Source organism: Cheilinus undulatus, linkage group 1 (genome assembly GCF_018320785.1).
Source record: "Cheilinus undulatus linkage group 1, ASM1832078v1, whole genome shotgun sequence".
NCBI lineage: Eukaryota > Metazoa > Chordata > Actinopteri > Labriformes > Labridae > Cheilinus > Cheilinus undulatus.
The window spans coordinates 19,185,829-19,207,804 of record NC_054865.1 but is presented as its reverse complement, the minus strand read 5'-3'; the positions used below and the strand labels follow the sequence as shown (position 1 = coordinate 19,207,804).

The window sequence follows — 21,976 nt, the reverse complement described above, 5'->3', positions numbered from 1 at the left end:
ATTCTGGAATAATCAAGACTGTGAATATTTTTACAGATGGCAGATTTGGGTGGTAAAACATAAAATGAAGAAGGAATATTTTTTTCTTTGAATGGACAGCACTAAACAGATAAAGAAAATTTGCAAGAAGAAATCTGCTGCTTACCTGGGCTGGAAGGATGGGTTGGTTGCAGGAGGCACACTTAGGAGCAAAAACCCTGTTCAGGCAGAGAAAACAAATAAATTAGACAAGAAAAGTTCTGTCTGTACACTTTTCACCAGTTAAAAACCACAGCAGAAGCATTTATATAAAACCAGTGTTAGCAGCATTACAGTATCTTCCATATTGACAATTCAAGGCACTTCAATGATAGTGAGTATCAACAGCTTGTTTTACGTGTGATAGTCTTTGACACAGTAGATGTTGTTCTCCACGTCCACGGTGAAAGGCACCCCATCTAAACCTTCTTTACACACCACGCAGCGGAAACAGCCTGGATGGTAGGACTTTCCAAGCGCCTGGAGGATCTGGACACCCACACACAAACGCACATACATGCATATACACACAAAGACAGAAGGAACACAAACAAGCAGAACAAATAGGCAAAAGGTAACAGTGAGACTTGGAGTGATGCCATGATAAAATTCATGCAGAAACCTTGAATAAACCTCAACTCAGCTAGGTTAACTACACCTCTGCTGCTGTATTGATTAAACAGGCTGTCTACACAATGATGGTGGTTTAAGAAACTACACAAGGACATTGTGTTTTGTGTTACAGTATTGATTCTCAAAAACCGGTTCAGATTTTCACTGAGTAATTTTCATCTCAACTGTAAGAAAATGTTAATTACTTCAATCAGACAGAGCAAAAATAGAGCTATGATGCTGCCTAATACAGGGGTTGTGTAAATGTTTACACACAGTGATTGATGAGTAAAGTCATCTTAAATCAGCATAAAAATTTCAACATTTTCACTTGATTTTATTCAAATGGGGCTGTGTTCCTTACATTTCAATGGCTTTCCTTGTATAACAACTTTAAGTCACATTGTATCATAATATTTTGGACTGTATCCCTTGTATCTTGGTAATGAACAAATTCTAAGATCTTATCCGTTAAATCTCAAGAATAATGTTCAAATAATAATACTACAAAAAATGTAATCTAAAGACTAGGTATACAATTTTGAAGTTTCCCCAAACAGAAAAAAAGCTCCAGAAGATGAAATATGAAATAGATCATTCATCCTTTTTGCTCTCAATGCTCTTCTTAGTGAAGCTCTTACCATCTCCATGATGAGGTGACCGCACACAAAACACTTCTCAGCTGTCTGCTGGAAACCAGAGTACTGTGGATGAGAAAAAGCACCAGATTTGAAATCCTAAGCAGTGAATTTCTGATGAAATGTATGCTTCAAATACAGCCACTGCAGCATGTACAGCTTCACAACTGATGCATGAACTTGTATCTACGACCCATCTACAGAGGGTGCTGCTGCGCTCTTTAAACCAACATGAAGTGTTGCTTTGTCTCAGCTGACAGGTCCATCAAGCAGTGGTGACCTGTGGACTCTTACCTAATGATCTTTTTTCATGGGTATTTCTGTTTCTCTGGAACCTCATCCATCATATTTTTACTAAGGTTGTCACAAAACCAGATTGTTAAGGTTAAGATATTTTACTATTACCAGACAAACAATGTTGACCCTGTTTCAGTACTACAGCAATGAAAGAAGAACTTTTAGGCACCTGAAATCGAGTAATTCTTCAATTGAAGCTTTTCAAATTGCAGAAAAACAAGATTTTATTTTTAAAGATTTGATACCTTTTGATACTATCAATCATTAAAACAGAGAGGTTGTATCATTTTAAATAAGTGGCATCAAAATATATCAAAGTACTGAACACTTTAATAACTGTTAATCATACTTTAGATATGTCATTCATGTTTCCTATTTGTCATTAACTGAGCATCCCCTCTAAACCAATTAACGTAGATTGCCCTCTTACAAGAAACAAAACCCCTCAGCATCACATCCACAGCTCCTTTCCCTGAGCGCAGTGATGTAATGAAGGTGACCATCTGCAGCTCTCAGCCCCCTCAGGGTCGTGACCTGATGATGCAAGGGGGGCTTCTAGAGGAGACATGGCTACCAGGTGGAGGTGGGAGGTCAGCGATGAGCAGGCTGCCCCCTGCCCTCACATCCCCGCTCTAGATCTGCCATCTGCCACCACCCTCCCCCCACCCCGAGACACCCCTGGGGTGACAAGCCAGACTTCAAATCTTAGCTGCATGAGGGAGGCAGAAGAAGATTAGTCCCTCCCTGTCAACAAAACTACAGCATCAGTTTATCACTAGCTCCATGGCTTCAGCTCAAATTAGAGATTCTAACTTTGTCGCTTACATGGATGCCAAATAAAGTGGTCTGCATAAGAAGGCGTATGCATGCATCAAGCATTTAATCACAATAAAAGCACATGCCATGCTAACAGCTGTCCATATGGTCTGACAGCTCCAAAAGTGGAGAAATATATCATTTCAATGAAAAAGACACAGTTGTTATGTGAGAGTGTAAACATACATAAAGAAGATATCAAAGACAACCTCAGTTCCAAAAAAGTTGGGGCACCATGTAAAGTGTAAATACAAACAGAAAGCAATGATTTGCAAATCTCATACACCCATATTTTTATTCACAATAAAACACAAACAAACTATCAGATTTTAAAACTGACACATTTCAGTAAAATTAGTTAAAGCAACATTTTAGAGAGGCAGAGTCGCTCTGAAGTAAAGATGGGCAGAGGTTCACCAATCTATGAAGAACTGCAGATAAAATTAAGGAACAATTTCAGAAAACTGTTCCTCAACATACAGTAGCAAAGACTTTGAATATGACACCATGTAAAGTGCATAATATCATCGAACAAGGTTCAGAGAAACCAGAGAAATGTGCACAAGGGACAAGGTCAAAGGTTAATATTGGAAGCTTGTTATCTTGGGTCCCTCAGGTGGACTGCATTAAAAACAGGCATGATTCTGAACTGGAAATCACTGCATGGGCTCAGGAACAGTTACAGAAACCAGTGTCTGTCAACACAGTCCACCGTGCCATCCACAAATGCAAGTTAAAGCTGTATCAGGCAAAGAAGAAGCCATATGTGAACACGATCCAAAGCCATCTTCTCTGGACTAAAGCTCATTTAAAATGGAAAACTGTTCTGTGGTAGGATGAATCCAAACTTGAAATCCTTTGTAAAAACCATGGACACCGTGTGCTGCGGACTAGAGAGGAGAGGGACCAACAAGCTTGTTATAAGCACATGTTCTAAAACCTGCATCTCACCTATGGTGTGGGCAGCTTACACATCTGGAAAGGCACAATTAGTAAATCCTCTATCAGACATGAATGGGACAACATGCCTTTCCAAAACTCCAGCAACTTCCCAGATGTTTACTGACTATTGTTAAAAGGCGGGGTGTTACTGAATGGTAAACATGGCCCTATCCTTACTTTTTTGAGATGTGTTGGAGCCTATATCAATCTATTTCAACAATATATTGTTTATGTTTTATTGTGAATAAAATATGGGTTTATGAGATCTGCAAATCATTGCATTCTGCTTTTATTTACATTTTACATAGTGTCTCCTAAATGTCTAAGGCTCAAATTAGTATTAACCCTGCAAACACATGAGAGAAGAGAGACAGCCCCACTAACTCAGGGACAAAGTATATAGGAGCATTATGATGGAGTTTGAGCTAGTGATGTTCCTAGGGCAATAAACTCCAATTGGATTAAACACTAATTACGTATCAGGTTAGCCTAGTGTCAAGTAGATACAACAGACATTCCAACCTAAATAAAATTATCTGTTCTAAATACTTACATAACTGACTGAACTACAGGCTGCATATGTGCATAGAGATCAATCCTATAAATTGCTGAATTCAGTCCAAACACTTACGGAGGGCTGAAAGAGGAGGGGAAGGTTTGAGAGACTGGCGCTAAAGTGTGACATCCACTGGACATCTAGTTCCTTTAACATGTGCTCTAACCTGTCCAAAATTAAACTCTGGTATCGGTATATCAAGTAAATGTTTGCATCAGTGAGAGTGTTTTAATAAAGTTTTTCACCAGCGTGAGATCCAGTCCAAGCAGAGCTGATGTCCTGTTGTGTGTTTATTCCTCTGTTATTATTTTCAGCTTAGTTTTGGGTATGCACAGCAGAATCGCTGAGCCAAATGCCTCTGCTAACACTTCTGCCTGTGTTGTAAACAAACACCACTAAAGCTGCTTGCTTCAAAATACTGTTCCTCAAATTGCCCCCTTGCTGTGTGACAGAGATTTTACTTCCCCCCTCTCATATGAATTTGTATGTTACTGTAGTTCATTAGATTCTGGCTTTATGTAGCTTTGAATAAACTTGTTTTAACATTTTTATGTTATGCCTGCCATGTTTTTATTCATCCCAGCAATAACAAAAGTGGCACTTCTACACATGGGGCAAACATCAGCAGCAGCTAGGAAGAAGCAACTGAAACAAGTGTTTACAAGAATATTGATCCAAATAACAAAAGCCAGCCCTTTCGATCAGAATTAAGTTTCTTTCTGAGTGGGCCCTTCAGCTTAGTCTCATCTGATTTAAGAGATAACATGAAGCACTTAATTTCTAACCAGGCAATGTCAGTGGTCCAAATAAACAAAGCAACTATGAGGCTGTGGTTTTTCAGTTAAAAACAGGAATTATAGCACTTCCTCACAGATCACCGAGTTCAGCTTTATGGGGAAGTTGCAGATAAACAGGAAGAATGAAAGCATGTGCTGTGAGGTTGTTACAGGAAGCTTTTGTAAGCTCCTTCCTCCCAGTTTGGAAATACTTTCATCACAATTTATTTGAACAGTTTGATCCGAAAAACAGCATCAGATGTTTTTAACGTAGCATTACAACATTTGTGACAGAACATGAGGGCATCATGAGAGCCGGCCAAATGTCTGCCAGGGTAACCTGAAGCAGATGGACCAGGAGCCTGAGAGTTACAGCTGTCCTCCTCCCACTCTTAATTGTAAGTGCCGCAGAGCAGCTCATGGGGTAAATGAGATCCTTGGGGAGATTTCTGGGTAAATTAGTGTGAATTGTAGGGTTGGTGCCAAACTTCTAATTGTAGCTGTGATGTCTGTTTCCTCTGGAGGGTTTTAGAATGCAGCTTGAGATCTTTATCCTTTGCTCTCTGCTCCACCCACGTCTCTGTCACCCCCATCTTTAGTAAGAGATACGGAGCTACCGGCAGATGTTTCTATAACAAAACAAAATAAACATGATGATGACTTACCAGAAAATCCTCCTCACAGTAGACCTTCCCGTTGACGTTGTAGAACGCTTTTCCTCGCAGCCTCCGCCCTGAAAGAAATACAACAATGAGCCTGACATGTCTAAGTTTAGCACAGGGGTTGCAATATTTCTTTAACCTGAAATTTGCTTCAAAATACCAGTTAAAAACCTTTTTTGTTGCAGCAGACATGTAATATATTATATATCATGCAATAATTCAAGTGACATTTTTTAGAACGGTCTTCAAAAAATACAACTTTCTTCATTTTTGTTCCTTTTTTTTTAATATGAGAATTTAAAAAAATATCACTCCATTTAAGACAACAATTAATTTCGAATTTGCAATACGAGTCAAAATCATTACAATTAGATTTTTTTTCACAAATGTTCAGCCCTAGTTTAATCTAATATTCTGTATCAAACTGGTATTGCGACACCTTTTAGGTTAAAGAAATATTGCACTGTCTGCGATTTGAAAATTGCAGCATGCCAAATTGCAATTTAATCTAATCTGTAATTAACTGCCCAGCCCTATGTCTCAGTAATAATGCTTTTGAGTTGCTCAATGGAAATTGGAGGTGATGCTCTTTTTAGGCAAAGCAGATTGTACCAGCAGAGCCTCAATCATTTATCATGCATTACACAGTGAAAACAGGGTATTAAAAACATTACTAGGCATAAAAGATATTCAAGTACAATTTCTAGTGTTTATTAAATTAATCTAAATTCACCTATATCATTTTAATCTAAAGTGAAAATCTCCAGAATGTTGCATCTGATCAATTTAAAGCAAAGTAGGGCATTGGAGCTGTTCTCACAGCCCCGCACGATAGCATGTCAGCTCTGCCTTAAATCTGAAAGCTAAACATAAAACGCGACTGCACACAAATACTAAGAGGATGGCAAAAATTGTATCCTTTGTATTATTTTTATCTACATGTTACTTTTGTAAATATGCATATTAAGTGTGTGGTTAGTTGTCCTATATATGTATTTTGTTAGCAAAATATTCACTTACATTTGTAACTCAATAGAATAACACTAAACATAAACTGATTACACTTAGTTGTTTTTTTCTGTGTACATCCTGTGTTACATTTACTGAACCTCAACCCCCCCACCCCAGGCCAGTCAGCCAGCTACCTCCTGAACTGGCAAACTGTCTGCAGGACCACTGCTGAGTTGTTTCAGAAACACTGCGGTGTGTATTTTGTATTAATTTGTGCTGCGTATCAAAAAAATTACATCTGACTTCTGAAAATCCAAGCCCAATTAAATGACACAGTACGCCTTTCCCAAAATCTCTCTACTTTCTAACCACAACAGTGGTCTGTGCAGAGCAGATGGTTGGCTGAACGTAGGAGACGTCCCGCCACTGCCTCCATTTAATTACTTCAACCATTGATCCCTACAGAAATCCATTCACAACCCATAAACAATCAATACAGGAGGCTGCTTTCTCTCCAAACCTCTCTCCACAATCTCCACTCTGCTCTTCTCCACCCCGCCATTGTGTTTCATTTACAAGACAAACCAACAAAAGCAGACAGGAGGGAGGATGTCTTTAAGTGTGACACATGCCTGAACAACAGCAGTGCTGCTACGGTTGTCATGATACCAGAATTAAAACTTCCATAAATGTTTTGATACCATGGCAACAAAAGTCCTCAGTACCCAATATTGGACAGTGTCTTGGTTTAATTACTAAAATTTGCAGGCAAACTTCTGCAGACTTTCTTAATTGTACAAAAATAGTGGGAACATTTTTAAAGTCTGCAGATGCATTTGAACAATTTAGACAGTGTCACCATCTTTAAACTCTGAAAAACATAAAAATTAATTTGACATATTTATGAGATGCCATAAAGTCTTGATGAATGTTGTAATTTTTAGCCTGTAAATCTGATTGGACCACAGCTCTCTCTTTCTCTCATGGCAGCTTTGAGTCAAATAATACTCAGGGTCTGTCCTGTTTTATTAAAGCTTTTTCACTTTTTAAATAGAGATTAGATTGTTCTAAAACTAATGGAACCAAAAAAGTAACCAAGTATATGACTTTTTTAAATTAATATATACGTGCTGGATCAAATATCATTAGCCATAATAACATGATCAAAGACCTCACCACTGCTGTTAATGTTTGTTTTTCTTAAGATGTCCCATTCCCACTGTTTTTATTCATTATTTTGGACATTTTATAGAATTAACATAAATACAACCACTGGTTGCAGTAGTGCACCTTAGGAACACATCCACAGAGATGTGTCCAAACCACAGCAGGCTCAGGTTCAGCATACTGAGCTTCCAGCTCCAAAAGAGAAGCCTGAATTCCTCTGGGTGAGTCTTCATTCATCACAATCCAAGTCTGAATCCAATCTAAAAAGAAATTCTGCTGCAGGCTGGCTTCTGCAGCCCCCTGCCATGCACCCCTTACAGCTTGCCCATTCAAATTCATTTAACAGCAGCGGTGTCTCTCTGGCAGCGCAATGACTTCACCCGAGCCTGGCAGAAGAAGCGCACAGATCTCATAAATCTGCTGGATTAGTCAGATTTAATTGTCGTCCCGAGCCACCATTGATTTTATGGGTGTCCCAGCATGGGAAATCCACCCCCCTCTCTTTTTAACACTGAAATTTATGCAATCGCTGTATTTCACACACAAACACGGTGTCACAATGCTTGGAGATGGCAATACATTAACACCCACATAAATGGCCGGAGCAGCCGAGGAATGCTGCCCACACAATAGGTGAGACTTTTAAGACTTTGAGACAGAGGAGCAATTAGCATTTTGGTGGTGTGGAGCAAAAAGAAAAGCAGGATTGAGGAAGAACTCTTAATAGACACCGTCTTCAAAACCGCAACTTTGGAGAGGCTAAACTCTCAGGAACAGTGAGATTATAGAGAACAGAGCAGCAGCGGGGGCTGCGAGGTGTTGCTGTGTGCTCGTCTGTGGCCTCTGCTCTGGAGTTTGGGGTCTGGAAGGTGAACACAAAGGCCCCAGCGCTGATGACTGTGTGGAGCGCTGCTAGGGGAGCGGGCCGACTGAGCAAACGGGGACATTCTTTCTGCCTGAGGTCACTAGCTGGTCCCATTCAACCCCCCACACCTCTCCAACACCCGTTCTCTGCCCGCTCCCCTCACCAAGGAGAGCAGGGGGAGGGCTCCATGCCTGCCTCTCTCTCTCTCTCACTCTCCTTTGGCCTTTTGTCCCCAGACGGAGAGCCTGAACCATCGCTGTGCTACAAGTGATAGTACCAGGAGAAACTGTTGATGAGTTTCTAGCTAAAAGTTTCAGAAACCTACAACTCACAAATCTGATCTAGTGTGTTTTTGTTTTATTTAAAAGTAATCTAAAGACATTTAACAGATACGGCTTTTATGTAGCACTTTATAATCTTTTACTTCTTACTGGTTTATTTACCCTATCATTTCTGCATCCTAATCTTTAGTGTTTAAACTATGATTTACAGTATTAATGGTTAAGGTGTTTTACATTAGGGACCCAGGTCCTGATTTGAATACGCCTGACCCTAAAGTTCGTTTCATTTGATCTGTGTGATCACTGTACATTGGATTCAAGCACCATCCCTGAGTCCGTCAAAAGAGGCAGTCTAAAGCACAATTCATGTGTGCTCGAGTATGGTCAGCTAAATGTGAATGCAACCATGCTCGAGTGCCGGGTACTCATCAGTGTTTTCAAAAAGACCCAGATCCTAAACGCATGGACCCATCATCCTCTGAGCTGCTTGATGGATGTAGAGGTAGAATAAGAGTCATAAAACATTTAGAGTAGCAGCATGGACTCCATTATTGACACAAAACTCAAACTAATGTCAGATTTGAGTGTCTACATGCAGACCGCCACCTACTGTATTTGACCGTGAACACACCAAGGTGGTCCATGTATGAGCAAAGTCAAGCAGACCTACTCGCTCACTGAGCAAAGAATCCTACCTGAAATTAACATTACTGGGAAAAACTAATAGTTCTTGTTAATTTTAGTGAGCCCTGTAAAGAAAATGGGAAGTCTATTCTCTCTAATCATGTCTTGTTCAGGCTGAAGTAGTTCTAAAACATCCTGCTGTTGTTAGACATGGGACGTCAAAAGCAGCCTCAAAATAAAAACGTTTACTTTTTCTGCTCTATGCAGGTACCAAAATAAATCAGTGCGTTTTAAACTTCACATCCGTCACTGCCCTCATACTGACATCTGTCCACTGCTCAGCTGTGCTCTTCTACAGTCATGGACGACAGTACTGGCAACCCTGGAATTTTTCCAGAAAATACACATTTCTCCCAGAAATTGTTGCAATTACAAATGTTTTTGGTATACACATGTTTATTTCATTTATGTGCATTGGAACAACACAAAAAAAACAGAAGAAGCCAAAATTGACATAATTTTACACAAAACTCAAAAAATGGGCTGGACAAAATTGTTGGCACCCTCAACTTAATATTTAGTTGCACACCCTTGGGAAAAAATAACTCAAACCAATTGCTTCCTATAACCATCCAAAAGCTTTTTACACCTCTCAACTGAAATGTTGGACCACTCTTCTTTTGCACACTGCTCCAGATCTCTCAGATTTGAAGGATGCCTTCTTGCAACAGCAATTTTGAGATCTCTCCATAGGTGTTCAATGGGATTTAGATCTAGACTCATTGCTGGCCACTTCAGAACTCTCCAGCACTTTGTCTCCAACCATTTCTTGGTGCTTTTTGAGGTATGTTCTAGGTCTTTGTCCTGCTGGAACACCCATGACCTCTGACACAAACCCAGCTTTCTGACACTACATTGTGACCCAAAATCTTTTGATAGTCTCCAGATTTCATGATTCCTTGCACACAGTCAAGGCACCCAGTGCCAGAGGCAGCAACCCCAAAACATCTTTGAACCTCCACCATGTTTGACTGAAAGTACTGTGTTCTTTTCTTTGTAGGCCTCATTCTGTTTTCTGTAAACAGTAGAATGACCTGCTTTTCCAAAAAGATCCACCTTAGTCTCAACTGTCCGAGACTGTGTATAACTTCGCTCCGTATGGTCCGAGCTGACACTTTTGCACCCTGAGTCTGCAGGACAGCCTGAATTTGTGTGGAAGTTGACTGAGGATGTTTATCCACCATTCTAACTATCCTGTGTTGCATTCTTTTGTCAATTTTTCTCTTCCGTCCACGTCCAGGGAGATTAGCCACAGCTCCATGGGTTATAAACTTCTTGATTATATTACACACAGTGAACAAAGGAATTTCAAGATCTCTGGAGATGGTCTTGTCACCTGAAATTCTTCATATTTTTCCATAATTTTGCTTCTGAAGTCCTCAGACAATTCTGGGCTCTTCTTCCTCTTCTCTTCCATGCTTGGTGTGACACACGTTCTAACAAGCTTTAGGTGTGATTTGTAGATTGCCAGCACCTGTTACTTGCCACAGGTGAGTTTAAAGGAGCATCACATGCTTGAAAAAAATTATTTACCCACAGTTTTAAAAGGCTGCCATTAGTATTTTTTGGCCCATTTTTTGAGTTTTGTGTAAAATTATGTTAATTTTGGCTTTTTCTTCTGCTTTTTTGTGTTGCTCCAATGCACATGAAGGAAATAAACAAGTATACCAAAAACATTTGTGATTGCAACAATTTCTGGGAGAAATAGTATTTTCTGGAAAAATTCCAGGGGTGCCAATAATTCGTCCATGACTGTAGTTGTCTTTCTCTGTGCTTCTACCTTAAAAGTTCCACCTTTTGCGAATGATTCTTCTTTGTTGTGTTTTGCTACTCAGGGTTGAGCTGTTGACTGAATTACCCAATACTGCCCCTGTGACTGTCAGTGGTATTGCAGCCCTTCAGTCCGTATCCTTAACTTTAGAGCGAATGGATGACAAATGGCTGAATTGGATGTAAAAATAACCATCCATTCACATGCGTTTCAAACAAAGAGCATAAATGAGCCTTTAGCAGTAAAGGGTCTACATATTTACTTAAGCATTCACAGATACATTTTTTCAGAAATTGCACTCTGTTGTTATCATGCTAGACTCTTTTCATCATCAGTCTTTATTGTTGTTTCATGGCTGTTAGACCACATCTAGAAGCTTTTAAAGTGCTGCCTTTTATTAAAAGCTTGCAAAGCACTTTAATCTGCCATTTATTTAGTCTGAAATTTGCTATATAAGTCAAGTTTATTGATCAATCTTATTTTTTTGTCATATTATTCAATTCAATTTGGTGCTCATGATCTCTAAATCCCCTTTCATCTTCCATCTTTATCACTTGTAAAGCACCTTTGACTGTAAGTGAATTTGCCTGAAAGGAGCTATGTAAATAATTTCTGCTTGATATCAGAAATAACTAAATGAAAGACAGAAAATATACTTATTTTGGTTGAATAATATGCTAATATTTCCATGTGGGTCTGAGCAGGCAAGATAAACACAAAATCCCATTAAACAGCAGCTGAAACTAAAGAAAAATGATATCAAACAACCTCAAATCTTCCCTTAAATAGTCACATAACCACAAAATAATTACAATAGCAACAAAACATAACTAATTCTACTCTGCTGCCATTGTTGCTTATTCTGTGGTCACACTGCAACTGTTGAGGCTTCAGGGCTCTGACCTCTGCTCTCCTTACGCTGACTGCCTGTTATCTTTGTTATGTAGGAATTAGAGCTCATTCTGCTAATGCAGTCTTCTTGAGTGATGGTGTTGCCATGGTGATGGATGTTGGTCTGGTGAAAGGAGACTGATGTGTCGCCAAGGCAAAGGTATTATTCTGCTAAAATTTCCAGAGTGTAGCAGGTGTGTGGGGATTGTTAGTCCACTGTAGGAGACACAGGAATCCACTGGTTTCTATGAATGACCAGTGGACTTAACCCACTGAAAGCTGTGCTGAAAATGCTTTGGCGCTGTAGAGTTATAAAAGGACATTTCTATTCTAGTCCCACTTGAAATTTTCAGCCTTAAGATAAAAAAAAACCTTGAACCAAGATAAATCCAGGTTGTGAGGTTTTTTTTCTAAAATACATTTTTGCTCTTTAGCTCTTGGGTCACACAGGTTATGTAGTCTTTTTTTCTGTGGCTGCTGAAGTTAAATTACACATAGCTTTTCAGCTGCTAAAAAATCAAGAGGGAGAGTTTTATGGATATTGAAGAGGGATGTTTACCCATGTTTTCTGGTCTCAAATGTTTATTTTTGTCCACTTTAAGCTTCAATAAGCTCTCAGTAAAATATGGATTTATTAAACTGCCCCTGATCAATCAAACTCGAGGCCCTGAGCAGATATTTTATTTACTCTATTTTCCTGTGAGAAATAATACAGATGTTTCTTAAGATCTCAACTTATCCTTCTTGTATCCCCAAAGTTGCAACAGCACAAAACAGGCTTCATGATACCTAACCACCATACAATTTTAGCACCATTTGTTATTTTCTAATGTGCATAAAGACATGAGAATAAAGTAAATTTCTGAATACTCCTAAAGAAAGAAAGAAATAAATTACCCTTTTTTTTTTTTTGAAATTCCATTAGCCTGTCTATATTTGTATTTATTTTTTATTGTACTGTGAAAAATCATCATCATTGTGGGCATCAATCTGCAAAAAACTGCATCTAAAATTGTGGAACAGTTTCAGAAAAATGATCTTAAATGTAAAATTGCAGGCTTCGGATATCCCTCCATCCCTCCAACAGACTCAGAGAATATGGAGAAATCTCTGTGCACAAGAGACAAGACTGGAAATCAATATTGTTCCTGATCTTGGGGCCCTCAGGAACAATATTAAAAACAGGCATGATTCTGTATTGGAAATCACTGCATGGGCTCAGGAACACTTCCAAAAATCATTGTCTGTCAACACAGGTGCAATATTTCTTTGACCTGAAATTTATGTCAAAATACCAGTTTTAAACTTTTTTGCAGCTTTTTTTGTTATGCATGACATATCATGCAATCCTTCAAGTGCCATTTTTTTAGAATAGTCTATAAAAAAATCCTACCATCATTTTTGTACTTTTTTCATATTAAATATGAGAATTACAAAAACCCTTCAATGCACCAATTATATCCAATTTGCAATCCGAGATCAAATCATCATAATCAGATCATTTTACAGACTTTTTCAGCCCTGGTTTAAGAACAAAGAAGAGTTTATTGGAGGAAAAAAAATGCAATTACATATTTTCCAAAATCGTTCAGGCCTTGTAATGAATAGGGGATTATTTCAGTTTTCTGTTTAGTATGTAGACAGCATCAACAGGCAGTTATGAAAGGAAGCTGTAAAAATAGGGAAAACTGTTCTGTGGTCAGATGAATCAAAATTTTAAATTCTTTTCCATGGATGCTGGAGGCCATGCCCTGCAGACTGAGAGGAGAGGGACTATCCAGCTTGTTATCCTGGCACAGTTCAAAAGCCTGCATCTCTGATGGTATGGGGTTGGATAAGTGCCTTTGTCGGGGGCAGCCTACACATCTAGAAAGACACTATGCTGAAAGGTATATAGAGGTTTTAGAGCAACATATGCTTCCATCCAGTCTCTCTTTCAGGAAAGGCCTTGACTATTTCAGCATGACAATGCTAAAGCCATCACAACAGCATGGCTTCACAGTAGAAGAGTCAGGATGCTGAACAGTCCAGACCTTTCAGTAATAGAAAAGTTTTTGGGCATCATCAGGAAAAGTCAAGCATAGAAGACCCATGTCTGCTAGAATCCCACATCAGACAAGAATGGGACAATAATCCTCTACCAAAACTCCAGCAACTGGCTCCTCACTTCACGATGTTTACAGACTGCTGTTAAAAGAAGAGATGTTACACAATGGTAAACATGGCCCTGTCCCTACTTTTTTGAGCTGTGTAGCTGCTATCAAATTCAAAATGAATATCATGAACTCGTAAAATGTCTCAGGAGATAAGTCTTTCAATTAGTCTCAGCCCAGGGCAAAACAATGTTAAACTTTAAATACTTCAAATCAAATACAGTTCTAACTAGTTCTAATAATGTTTTATATCTGCTAATCACAACTATCCATCAATAATAGTCCCTGAAAAGTGATACATCTAAACACAGCTCATTTTTTTTCAATCACACAGTGAGGTGTATCATCTAAGATCAGAATATAACTGTAATATTAGTAGAAAAACTTATTAAAATACCATGACTGACACCATGATCCCCAGCCCCCTGAGTACACATGCATGAAAATGGGACTCAGCAGGAGTGCACGCATACACAAGAGCAGCACAGGCACCCCAAGTGAAGAGGATAAGAGAAGCCTCAGTTTTTATCCTAAAATGTTCCAAATCTTTTTCTCTTCAGCCGAGGAGCACTCAGCTTGTGTGTCTGCAGCCAGAGCCTGGGGTCTGTCTCTACTGCTCCATCCGTGTTGTGCGCTTTGTTTTTCTGCATTGTGCTCAGCATGAAATGGCATGAAACGTCTTGTTTAGGTGCGTCTTGGACCAGCAAAGAAACTGGTAATAGAGGTAACTGGCAAGTCACCAGTCGCGGATGAGTGTGTCTAAAATCAGCTCATTCTGGTCTTTGGTCAGTCTGTCAGTGCAACTTCAGCTTTGCAGTATATCCTTGAATTTTTGAATATTAATCTAAAATGTTTCACATTGGGTCAAACTTTTCAATCACACATTCATATGCAGAGGGTTTTATCATTCAAGTGTGCCACTGTAACCAACGAATATTACGAGGATATTCAGTAAATACTGCTTTGCTCCCTCATCCTGCGAGAGAGAGAGTGATACAGAGAGACTGAGCAGAAGCATGCACATGCCTACAAGCAGCAGGATGCATGAATCAATCATGAACAGAGAGGTACTTTAAGTAAGAGGAGAAAAAGCAGGTAAATGACTCATAAATGAATGGCATGAAATGACTCGTGTGGGTTAATTAAAGATTGGCACAGCATGTTGAATATTTGCCTGGCAGGTAAATATTACACATCCTGGCAGGATAAAAATCATCAGATTCAATTCATCCCTCACCTATATTGGGACATGTCTAATCTCTAGCTTTATGAAACAAAAAAGCCAAACACAATGCAATGCAGCAGGCAGACACATGAGTAGTTTTGGCTGAACATAGGGAACAACAGATCCTCTATTATGACATGTTTAGGCCGGCTTTGACTGAACAAGTGGCTAACAGTGGGCGCTGGCTGCAGCTGGAAACCCACAAGCCAACATGTTTGTGATTCAAGCTGTCAGGTAGAGATCTCTCATATCACTTGTTCTCTCCTGAATCTTTACACAACAACCTGCAAAAGTGATGCAAGTGCAATAAAATCCTTTGATTATTTAAAAGCTATGGGCTCACACTGCTTACTCAATGTGGCATCACAAGACCCCTTTAAAATGGACCATTACCTACTGGTCACATCATCATATCACTGGTATCAAGCTCTGGAGAAAATATCATGATGTAATCATTTATACCTCTTTATTTTTGTCCTGCCAATTTAAAATTAGATTTCAACATAGGATTACTATTTTAAACTATAGGGACTGCGCAGAGTGGAGGGGTTGTATGCTTTTTCCAATCTGAAGACAGTCGGTGCTGACATGCATGGTCATTGAGGTTGTGTCCCTCCCCCTACAAGATATCATTGGCAAAATACACAGACAACTCATGCATGTTTATGCACCAATAATTTGACTCAACAAATTAAGATATTACATTACGTTGGAGAACTGGAGAGACTCAATGGCAGAGTGACTTAATGTGACTTAGCGCAAAAAGTAGATAACTTCCAAGGCAAATAAAAAAGGTAGGGATCAACAAGTAGAACAGTTTATTCTTTGATACTCCATTTTCTATTTAGGGTGGTGACTGAGGCCAGAGATTTTCTGTTGTCATTACTTTACTTCTGATGAAATTCTAATTCTTTGTCTTGAGCCTCTAAGAGAGGGAAGCTGCTGGGCTTTCTTCAGGCTCACACGTAAACTAAGAAAGGATTTAGATATAGACCAGTTCTGACCCACACAGGGTCCTATTCAGGGCAAAGTAGACTCATAAAACACTGAGAATCCATGGTTCACCTATAAAGTCATGAGCCAGGAGACTGAATTACAATAAACTAATATTATGGGTTTTTATTCTTAATTTTGATTGTAGAATCAGCAGTGGCCAAGTATCCCTGTGATACCTGCAAAATTATAAAGTACATGCAATTGAAAAATACTTAGTGATAATATTTTGCAACCTTTGACTGACCCTTCACACAAATTAACAACCCTGTATTGTTGGTTATCAGGTCATAATTAAACTGGAACCGGACAACAGCTGATAAAACACACCATTGTACAGGTGTAATTACAGGTGTTCCCATTTTGCAATTTGGCCTATATCAGAATCTGAACATTGTACCGTTATTTTACAAAGGAAAATTCACTTAAAGGTACATTTATCAGGTCAATTAATCTAAATGTGTAATCTTCAAAGTATTCAAGTGTCTGTTATACATCTAAACTTATCACGTTATGAGCAGGTTCTGTTGTGTACAAATTAAATGTCTTGTGTTGACAACAAAAAACAAGCAGAACACTGTCCCCACTGATAAACCAGCTCCAGTCAATGGCATTCTTAAGATTTATTTGCCTCTATAAACTAAAGTTGGGGTTGAGTGTCTTGCCTAAGGGTCACATTGACAAGTGACTGCAGGAGCTGGGGATCAATTCCACAACCTTCTGACTGAGGGACAACCCACTCTACCTACTGAGCCACAGCCATAGAGTTAATCAGAGTTTATCCAACAGGTTGCTTACAGACTTCTGCCCAATAAATACCTCTACTCTAAAACAAACAATTAGGTGTGCTTGATACTAGTAATGAGTTGATACTATCTGTTCAAGCCACATTATTTGGCCAATGCTGATGGTAAACTGATGAATCAGTGCATCCTTCCTACAAAGAAATATCTGCATTAAAGTACAGCTGACAACTAATTATAGCTCAAACGTTAAACTTGAGCCACAAATCTGCTTAAAACTATGTGGTGAAAGCCAACAATGGCAATGGTTGTTTTCCTCTACTCTTAAGAAGAGACCTCACAAAAAAGACTTTTCTCTGTCTTTGATTTTGCATCTTAACTTTACAAAGGAGGGATTGGCCAGATTCCATGTCTGTTATCAGACAGATTCATCATCAGCAACAATCTGAAACGATAGTGTCAGGTCTGCGAACAGAGCCAACCAATCAGTGAGGAGAACAAGGAGGTGGCTACGGGTTGGGTTATGGTCTAGCTGATAGCAATGGCTGCCAGCGTTGTATATAGCATGGTGGCAGAACTGGACAACTTGTCTTTATTAAATAAAGACAAAAGAACTGAAAGTTTTCCATGATGGAGAAGATGTTTTTGCTCTTCTCCTGACCTGATTCCACATTAGTTTGCAACCATTACAGGCAGGGTTTAGTTTGACTGTTAGCCGGTATATACAATGGCTGCTGTCTGTGCAGCGATTCGCTTGGATGTAGCTAAAGTAAAGCAGCAGTTTTATCAGAACTGGGCAACATTTCACCCTAAAAAACAAGAACAAAGAGCCAAATGGAAAGCTTCTCTTGGGATAGAAGAGGTTTTTGCTCTTTTCACCATGAGTCTTATCCACTGACAAACTCCAACGCCCGTTAAAATACGACAGCGCCTGCTGAGGTTTTCCAGAAGACTATGAAATGCAGTGGATATATGAAACAGTCTATCTGGCGTGTGAGGTTATCCTGATGTTATCACAGCAAACTTAACTGTGAGAAAAAATGCATTAAAAATAATTTATTTTTGGGCTTCATAAGGCTGATGGAAGCCATTTTAACTTGCATACATTTTTCATACTCATTTTCAAACAGCGCTACTTCCAGGGCAATATGGACAAAGAAAAAAAATGTTTACATCACAGACAAATCTAAAGGCATAAAGTGTTCATCAGATAATATACAATGATTGATAAAAGATTCTTTGACTGTTGAGCTCCTTACAGGTGTGATCACTCTTGGGTTGTTAACAGAATTTAAAATACATTTTTTAAATGTTTTTACTCTAGCTATACTATCTCCCATAAGTTCTGACATTGACACTGATTTAAACAACATTTCCCTGTTATTCATACAAAGCTTTGTAATGTGTACACTGACAACAAATCAGTTAAATGAGAGGTGCTATTTTGTTCCTCCTGGTAGAATGCAAAGATTCAGCCTTTCTGTGTCTTTGGCAGAGAAAACGGAACACTAGCCAGCCTGCAAGGACAGATAAATGTGCCGATTTGCTTACAAAAAAGCCTCAAATGGATTTTCTACACTGTGCCATGGTGAGGCTGTGCAGGCCTGCAGCCTGAACAAGATTTTAGTATTTTTGGTGACAACTCAGCTGTGAAAGGTACACATTATCCAGCATAAATGATGCAGTTCTCCACTAGAATCAGTAGCATGTATCTATTTTTGAACAGTGATTGCTGCAGCATCTCTGGAGCCAGCTATGGTACACAAACACTCCAACAATGTTTTATGTAACATCTTGATTACAGATTTTTTAACCAATATTTACACCTACTTTGCCCCTCTACTAGCTTTGTGATCCGGGAAAATGTGCAGCACTCAACATCTTGTAAGTTTGAGTAGTTTAAAGATACAGGACATAGATTTTTAAATCACTACCTAAACCTAGTAATTACCCCTTTCAAATGGTCAATTACCAGATAACTTGTTTAACTTAAAAGAAGGCAGCTAATAACCCATGTTAATCCCAAACTCTGCTGCAAAAAAAGCCATTTGAAGTGAAGATGGAATATATGATATTCCTTACACTTTGGCGCGGTTGAATAATTGCTGATTAGCAAAATGGAGTCTAATAATGTGCACAATACCTGGTTCTGTCTGTTAAACAGTGTCTTAAATATGAAACCATAGCAGATGCCAATAAAAGCTTATATTGGGCTAATAATTTACTCCATAAAACATCATCATCAGTCTGGATAAAAGGTTAGTTTTTCACTCTCCAGGCTGATGATGAGACATGGCTCAGGACACAAAGCAGTTAGATATTTACAAGAAATTTTTCAAAGAACAGCCTCTTTCTTTTGGCAGAACACACTGGACAATGACAGGCGAGTGTACAAAGAAGTGCAAAATGAAGACTTTTAAAATTGCCAGCACAAAGCTGATGCAACAACAGAAGAGGGATAAAAGTGTGTCTGACAGAGAAAGCTTTTTTCTCGGATGCTTTCACTGAAAGAATAATGTTAATAATATTCTACTCTGTGGTGCACTGTTATTTTCTCTTCTCCTAGTCAGAGAGCTTTTGGGATTTGAAAGCAGATAAGCTTTGATATCTCTGCAACCGCATTTGTATGTGATTCAAATCACACAGAAGTCCTGCTCATAATCCTCCTAACACCATTAAATCTTTCCACATTATGTTTTTAGGAGGAAAGCGGACTGACCGGTGTACTGATGCAGCTGAAAGTACAGACTAATACACCCCCTCTGCTATTACTGAGATGTCACACAAAAGCAAATGTTCACTGTCAGTCAACTTATAATGCCGGAAAATAGAGAAAATCCAGTGAAAATAGCTTTAGCTGCAGCTAAATCTGGAGCAATATTATGGCAGAGATCCTGGATATCTCTCAGCATCCAGTCTGCCTGTTCTTCATTAAAAGACGAGAAGGAGGAACTCAACTGCAAGGTCAGAGAGGTTCAAATATGACTCAAGCCTGTAGCTCAGGGCTCACTGACCTTCTTCTAATGACAACACTTGTTTGGTTCTAACAAGCTAATGGCTTGTATTACATAAACATTTAGAATATGTCTAATAGGGTTGGGACATCATATTGATACAGTGATATAATGCCATTCTGACTCGTATATAATCAATTTGCTAAAACTAATTGTCAACCTTTTAATTAAAAATACAAACACTACTCTAGAGAGATTCCTCTGTTAATTTGACTCAAAGCATCACTTCATGACTCATAGTGGTGCTCACAATATGAATGAAGGTAATGTGAATGATGAAGAAGATAGCAGTGTGTTTACTACATTACATGATCAAAATGCTGTCACCTTCACTAGTTTGCACCACAATTACTCCTAGGTGCATCAATAATATCTTCATATGCTGGCTCTTGGTGCCAATCATTGTGTCCACGCTGTATCAAAGTGACACACCTCTAGCCAGGGCTGTCACCATGAACTAGTAGTGGCTCCAGCCTTATGAGTGAGCCTTATATTCTGGCTCTACAGCTTGGATGTAAACAAGCACCATGAAGGAAAGCATCTGGTATGAGCAGCACTGCTGGTAATATTTTGATGCGAAAAATGGAGATAGAAATGTATGTAGGCTTCACCAGGATAAACTGGTATATGAACTTGATGGTACATCAATGTGCAATCATTAGCACAGGTATGTGGACGCAAACCTGCAGGAAGGACCTTCGGCTGGTTGTGTTAGCATTGCTGACTGTTTGTTGCATGTTGCGGAAAGAATTCAGAGAGACAGTGCTGTCACCTGGTTACTAAAAAGTTTTCTTTGTGTCCCCAGAGCAGAATCAGAGCACTTCCTCCAGATTGCTAATGATAATTCTGATTCGATATTTCATTTTGGGTTTATGAGGGATTTTGAGAATGCAAAGCAGATGGATTTGCCTGACTCTATGTCCGCATCAGGCAAATCCATCTTGAAAGGCTTCAATCCAAAACGTTTTTGCAGAGCCGAGCACTGTTTGGACCAATCAGCATCATTTAAGGAGAACAAGGCGGTAGCTATGGGTGGGGTTTAGTTGTACTCGAAGCTGTCTGCAATGGTTACCTCCATTATGGTGACTACCTGGGATGGAGCTTTGGCATAGTGTCAGTTTTACTAGAACTTGTGTACAATGGTTGCTAGTGGAGTGATTATCTTGGACGTAGCCACATTGGCAGTTTTGACAGAACTGGACAACATTGCTTTATTAAAAATAGGGCAGAGAGCAATGCTGAAAGCTGACAGAGAAGATGTTTTTGCTTTTCTCTCGTTCTGCTTCAGCATGGGTTTGCAGTCATTGTGGCTGCGGTTTGCCAGTGTATCCAATGGTTGCTGCTGCTGTATCTGTTAGCCTGGTTGTAGCTGTAGATAAGGGGAAGTTTAATCTGAACTGGACCACATTTCTTTTTAAAAAAAGAAAGAGCACAGAACCACCTGAAAGCTTGTCATGGCAGAGAAGACGTCTTTGCACGTCTCTCGACCGGCCTTGGCATCAATTTTTATTCACAAAGAAGCCCCACTATTAACAATCTATGGAAGCGGTAACTAACTCAAGAGTAACGCGTGCGCACAAAGTCATTTTGTCTCGTCATTCTGATTGGCCCGTCATGTGACAGACAGAATGTTCCTCCAATCACCTTCTAATTTTTTTTTTTAAAGTCCTGCTCTTCCCAAATGCTTTCTATGGGAACGTTCCCAGATGAATGTGAAAAATGGTCTCATGTTAAATTAAAATACAGGTGCATCTCAAAACATTAGAATATCATGAAAAAGTTTGCTTTTTCCTGTAATTTATTTCAAGAAGTGAAACTTCCATTCTACATTCATCTCAAACACAATGAAATATAATACTTTTTGTTTTAATGTTGATGACTAGGGATGTTCCGATACCATTTTTTCCTTCCCAATACGATT

General features: G+C 39.1%; 1 protein-coding gene across 2 annotated transcripts in view; it reads right to left on the bottom strand.

The window, feature by feature from the left end:
• The window catches only part of LOC121508378 (WT1 interacting protein), a 62,032-nt gene that overhangs the window by 13,766 nt on the left and 26,290 nt on the right, over window positions 1-21,976 (bottom strand). For both annotated transcript variants that reach the window (XM_041785186.1, XM_041785195.1), the window contains 4 exons: window positions 5,321-5,388; window positions 1,272-1,334; window positions 377-507; window positions 146-197 (listed from right to left, as the gene is read on the bottom strand). In XM_041785186.1, coding sequence (XP_041641120.1) covers window positions 146-197; window positions 377-507; window positions 1,272-1,334; window positions 5,321-5,388 — 314 coding nt within the window. The remainder of the gene's footprint in view (window positions 1-145; window positions 198-376; window positions 508-1,271; window positions 1,335-5,320; window positions 5,389-21,976) is intronic.